The 6,000-nt window shown below is 48.0% G+C and overlaps 1 protein-coding gene across 2 annotated transcripts in view; it reads left to right on the top strand.

Annotated features, from left to right (window-relative positions):
- The window catches only part of CREB3L1 (cAMP responsive element binding protein 3 like 1), a 67,782-nt gene extending 62,141 nt beyond the window's left edge, over window positions 1-5,641 (top strand). Inside the window, exons 10-12 of one of the 2 annotated variants that reach the window (XM_084630108.1) lie at window positions 1,924-2,044; window positions 2,527-2,791; window positions 3,604-5,641. In XM_084630108.1, coding sequence (XP_084486234.1) covers window positions 1,924-2,044; window positions 2,527-2,791; window positions 3,604-3,640 — 423 coding nt within the window. In that variant the 3' untranslated portion in view covers window positions 3,641-5,641. The remainder of the gene's footprint in view (window positions 1-1,923; window positions 2,045-2,526; window positions 2,792-3,603) is intronic. The other variant, XM_084630109.1, reaches the window with a different exon arrangement.
- The last annotated feature ends 359 nt before the right edge of the window (window positions 5,642-6,000 follow it).

The raw sequence follows: 6,000 nt of genomic DNA on the forward strand, positions 1-6,000 counted from the left end.
TGCCTGGAAAGGGTAGGTCTGGGACCTGTATCTCCCAGCTGTGCTAAAGACTAATACAAAGAAATATATTAGCTTCTCAGCAATGTCTGATTTTCCTTAATTGCTGCCTTCACTCCATGGCAGTCCAGCAGATGTGCTAGTTCTCTCACAGGCTTCTGGTATATGTCAAGAACTTATTATTTGTTTTTCTATCTTTGGCTATTTGCTCTTGTATTCCCTCTTAGCCCTCCCAATTTCCATCTTCCATTTCGCCTCCCCTCGTTTATGCTCCTCTCTGCTGGCTTCATTAGGGTTGAATTTCCATTTTCTGAAGGATATCTTTTTTGGCGCAAATAATCTCTTAAACCTTTGGATTTACCCATTCTGGGTTGTTTTTCCCCCCCTCCCTCATTTTCCTGAGTTGGTGAGGGGCCTGAGTGCCGTTTTGTGCATAAGCAGCCTCCATTCAGAGAGATTTCAGAGTAGCAGCTGTGTTAGTCTGTATCCTTGAAAAGGAGGACTTGTGGCACCTTAGAGACTAACCAATTTATTTGAGCATAAGCTTTCGTGAGCTACAGCTCACTTCATGAGTAGCCTTCATGTTGAGTTTAACTAATCTCATTTCCTCACTTTTGACTATAGGAGCTTTTGTTGGACCAGCGTCTCCTTTTTTTGAAATCCCCCTTTCTAAAGTATAGTGTCACCGTGCTAGAATTTCGTACCCTTCATAATACTGGGATTGCTTAGTCACTCAGCTATTGTTTCTTGATGAACCAACTTCTGTGTGTTACTTAGGAGTGAATTAAAAATCTCTCCTCCTTTGTGCTCTAGAACTAGCTGTTCCAAAAAGCACTCTCTTAAGGTGTCAAGAAATTGCTTCTCTAGCCTTTGTCCTGATGTGACACTTGACCAATTTATACCTGGGTAGTAGCAATCACTCATTATTATTGTTTTTTACTAGATCATGTTACCTCCTTGATCTTTCCAGCACTGTGCAATCAATATCTTTGGCCTGAGCTGGAGCCTGGTAGTATAACACTACTAGTCCATTTGTATTCTCGTCACATGGGATTTGTATCCATACGGATTCTCACTCTGAATTGTTATCACCCTCGATTCTATAGAACCTCAAGTACACTGTTCCCCCCACCCACCCACCTCTTGTGAGCTAACCTGTCCTCCCTGTATAGTAATAGATCAGTATTACAATAGCCTATTGATTTTCATCATTCTACTATGTTTCAATAATTCTAGTTACATCAAGATCTTCTTCCACTGCCAGGCATGCTCATTCACCTGTTTGTGCTTTTCATCTTCTCACATTTTGTGTAAACACCAATAGTTTTTATTTTTGACCATTTGCCTGTTTTTATGTAACTCCTTAATCTGAATTCTGATAAATCCACAGGATGTCTGCTCTCAGGCTGTCACTGGTCCAGTTCATCAATCATTTCGGTCCTATCCTTTACTGGATACAGAGACATCTTTATTTAACTGTCATCCCTAGGAAATGTATTTGACCTGAGTGTTCCTGAGCACCTGTTGGCTTTCCCCTAGCTCCTGCTTTAAACAATGCCCCCAAACTGTATTCATTGTCTGTGCCAATAGTCTGGCTCCCCTCTTAAGTGTAGGCTCCTCTTTCCCAAACTGTTGCCCAGTGAATCTAACCTCCTTCTCTTTATACCATCTCCCACTCATGCAATGAGACTCTGAAGTTGTCTCTATAGCTGGCCCTGCACATGGAGCTGGCAGTATTTCAGAGAAAGTGACAGTAGAGGACAGCAGACTTAATCCTTTCTCCTGATAATCTAAGATGAGCAAAATGAGTGACCCAACTGTCAATCTGACCACATGGTCTCCCACTGCTGGGGGTTTGTGTGCTGGGATCACAGCATTGTCTTGTGGCTGGCAACGCTGATGGGTTTTTTAATGTCTCACCCCCAGGTACTGGTGCTGTGCTTTGTTCTGGTCCTGGGATCCATGATGCCATGTCTCCCAGAATTCTCCTCCACATCACAGACAGTGAAAGCAGTTCCGGCACCAGACATTTATACAACCAGTAAGAGTGAGTCCAACATGATACATTCCTCTAATCCCCTGGAAGTGCTCCCAAACCCTCTCTTCTTGATAGATATAAGGCAGGGAGAGCTGTCTCAAAGCAGTGCCCTGTCTATGCCTGCCTCGGCCTTGCTAGGGAGAGCTGTCTCAACGCAACACCCTGTCTGTGCCTGCCTGGGCCTTGCCAGGGAGAGTTGTCTCACAGCAGTGCCCTTCTCCATTTGCCATTGTACCAAAACATGACAGATGCTAAAAGACAGGATGGGAGAAGAAAATCATGGACTCGTCTCCATTCCCCACAGAGAGGGCTGAATGTACTCCAGGGATGCTGTGTATGTACGTAGGTGTTGGGCTCAGGCAGCTGAGGTGGGACAGGCTGTGTTGGCGTGTGTGGCTTGCAATGTGCTGGGGTGACTGTGTGTTGGACGGCTTGTGCCCCTGGGTTCTGCTCCTGTTCTCAGCATTTAATGGTGCTCTCTCCATTTACAGTTCAGTCCCGGAGCCTCCTGTTCTATGACGAGGGCGCTGGCTCCTTAGAGGAGGGCTACAGCTCCTTCCTCCCTGTGGAGCATCCTGTGGGCCAGGAGACTAACAAAGGGCAGTCTGAGGAGAGGAGACCTCAGGAGCACATACAGGGCCACCTGGCCAGGGCCCATGAGACAGCCAAGTACCTGAGCAAATCCCAGCTGCGGGGCCCGGACCAGAACCAAACTGACCCAACTCTGACCCACCTCAAAGACCAGTTCCAGAAGAGGTAAGCAGGCTGGAAACTCCTCTCCCTGCCCCACCTACTCCAGGGACTTTGTCTCCAAACTCCAAAACAGCAGAGTCTGAGAGAGGGAGAGCATCAGAGTAGCCCTGTCTTCCCAGTAGGGGAGCTGTTTGACACAAGGCTCGGAGCTGGCAGGATAGACGAGCTCCTTTCCTGTTTCTGTCTCCTGGGAGTGCACTAATCCAGGCACTGTGGCTGCAGGGGGCTGCTCCCTGCAGGGAGCACAGAACCATGCGAGGCTCCATGGATCAGAAGAGTGGGGACCACAAGTGGGTCTAGACTGTGGAGTTGCTCTGGCATAGTAACCAGTAGACATAAGGGGGCTGGATGGCTAAAGGGTTCCAACATTTGCAGGATGGTCAGTGCCAAGGAGCAATGGGCTGGGAGACTCCATCCTGATCAGTACAAACCAGTACCCACAGCAAAAGACTCCCCCTCCTATTTGGCCCTCTGTTCCCATTGTAGACAGTCTGAGCAGTGAGGCCATCACAGAAGGGGGCACAGAGATGGGACTGAAGTTTCCTCTCACTCCTCACCCTGCTGGGCAGAAGGGTGGATCAGCTAGATGCAGATCAGTGAGTGGGTGGGGAATAAAGGGAGAGGATAAAAGGGATCCCAGAGGAGTTCTCTGCTCCCAAAACTGAAATTAACTCTCCTGGGATTGTGGAAAGAAGTGGGACCAGTGGGTGGGAAAGAAAAGGCTGCCCTCCTTTGGTTAGGGTTGGAACAGTGCCCATGGCTGGGACTAGTTGGTAAACGCAGCAAATCTGATTGCTGTCTTTTCTTTCCCGCAGGGAGGCACGCTCCAGTGACGCAGCTGAATCTTTGTAGCAGTTGCCAGACCTCAAGGCCTCGTCCCTCTGGATGCAGACTCCCCTCCCCGCTGAGTGATTGAGGGGACTTGGTGGGAGAGGACACTGCATTCAGACACTCCCATGCTGGTCTTGAGTTCAGCCTGTCACTTCCGCACAGCCCATGTTAGTGCTGATCGCTGGATGGGATTCACAGTGACTGCCAGAACCAGGGATTGTGTCTGGCCAAGCCCTTCTCTCCTCCCCGTGTGAGCATTGTTCACCCTGTTGCTGGGTTGGAGGAGGAGATCTGTATTTGACCCCAGAGGTATCCGACTCATTCCCCAAAGCCTCCAGATTCAGGGGGCAGTGCCCAATTCTGTACCCCTTGCTCATGTCAGATGCACCTGAAGGAAAGAGAACTGAGTTTATTGCCTATCTGAAAGGCTATGGGCATGGTAACTTTGGGGTTAGTCTCCTAGAGAATTTGGGAGTGAGATAATTTCCTCCCCTCACTCCATGGTTAATATGCTTCTGCCTCAGCTGAGAGAAGACCTACCTTGATCTAGTTGTCTCTTGATGGATTGCCCACGTAACTTCCGTTCTGATCATCTGCAGAGATTGGCGCACCGATTTCATGGGGAAGACTCTGATAAATAGACTTAAAATTCAGTCCGCAGCTCCTGGGAAACCAGAGCTCCCTAAGACAGAGTGCAGTCCTCCCTGCCCACTCCCCACAGACCCTTTCTTATGGAATGAAGTTCTCTGTTGTGTGATAGTGGGTCCCAATATCCACAATAAATGGAATAAATGAGGGTCACCAAAGAGAGCTGTGGGTCTCTGCTCTCTAGATGCTGGCACCAAAGTTACCAAGCTCTTCACCCCTTTAACTCCAGACTTGCTGAATCTGATGTTGAAACTGTCTCATCTCTAGCTCTGTGTCAGAGGCCTCATTCAAACCCAGCGAGGTTCCCCCCCAGAAAAATCTCCCTGTAGCTCTCAGATGCTAGTTTTGGTCCCTTCTCCCTACCCATAAAAGCCCTGCTGGAAGAGTTGCATCTTTCCTTGCTCCTCTTCCCCCAGCTACCCCTTGTTAAAATAATTGTTCCAGGCCCAGTGCCTGGAGCTGTCCCTGAGACCAGACCTGGTCTGGGTTGCCCTACTTTTGTAAATCGGAGTTACCATGTCCATGCCAGTTCTCACTCTCCTCCAGACACTTCTTTGGCTCATTTTTCTCAACCTCCCCCAAAATAATAATAATAAAAAGAAGTCCCCTCTCAACACCTTGCTGCTGCCCTTCTCTCTTCCCCCGCCCTGAGACTGCAAATAGGAGGTGACTCCCAGAGGAGGAGGGATGGGAAGGCTCTCACTGACTTGTGCGCTTCAAGGCAAGGAGCAGGATGGCGCAAGAGGGCTACCCTCACTTCCCTCTCTTCTCCGTTTTGTTTTGTTTGTCTCTTGGAGCCAGTTGGGACAGACCAGGACACAGCAAACCCCAGCCATGATTCCACGTGCACTCTGCCATGGGCATGGGAAGAGGAAGATCCTTCAGAACAACTCTGCTCCAGTCAAGGTCCACCCAGGACCCACTCACCAGATACCACCATACCTCCCTTCCTTGTGCCCCACTCCAAAGTACAGAACCACTGTCAGGTCTGAGTATACCCTCTTCCCCCACATCTCCTTACCCAACAATTCCACTATGCACCACCCACACGGGCCTCCCATTCACACCGTTGTACAGAGACCAAGAGCAGAAATTGTTTGTACATAATGAACCTTATTTTGTATTATTGCCGATCCCTTAAGATATTGTATTTTGGAGACACTCTGATCTTATTTTCAGTATTGTATTTTATTAAGAGTTAGTGCGGGCTTGGCCTCTATGAATTTCCTCCCTTGTGGGGACTCTTTTTTTTTCCCATATAGCCCAGCAGCTGCCTTTTCCTTTGTTTTGTTTTTTTAAAATCACTTTTTTCCTCCTGTCACTTGCTCTGCTTTCGCTTTAGAGAAGCAAAATTAAAAAAAAGATGCAGCATCAGCACTTTGTTTGGGCCTTTTTTTCAGTTGTTATCTTGCTAACTTGTACGTGCAGCATTGTCCCTAACGTCTAGTGCTCCCACTCGCCCTACATGCACTGAATTCCCTAAGCAGTGGGACCCAGCCATCAGAGGTGGCATCTGAGCGTGAACTCAGGGGTTGTACCATATGATTGGAGAATTGCTAACATAGTTCCTATTTTTAAGAAAGGGGAAAAAAGTGATCCGGGTAATTATAGGCCTGTTAGTTTGACATCTGTAGTATGCAAGGTCCTGGAAAAAATTTTGAAGGAGAAGGTAGTTAAGGACATTGAAGTAAATGGGACAAAATACAACATGGTTTTACAAAAGGTAGATCGTG

The sequence above is a fragment of the Lepidochelys olivacea genome, assembly GCF_965140295.1.
Source record: "Lepidochelys olivacea isolate rLepOli2 genome assembly, chromosome: 6".
Taxonomy (NCBI): Eukaryota; Metazoa; Chordata; order Testudines; family Cheloniidae; genus Lepidochelys; species Lepidochelys olivacea.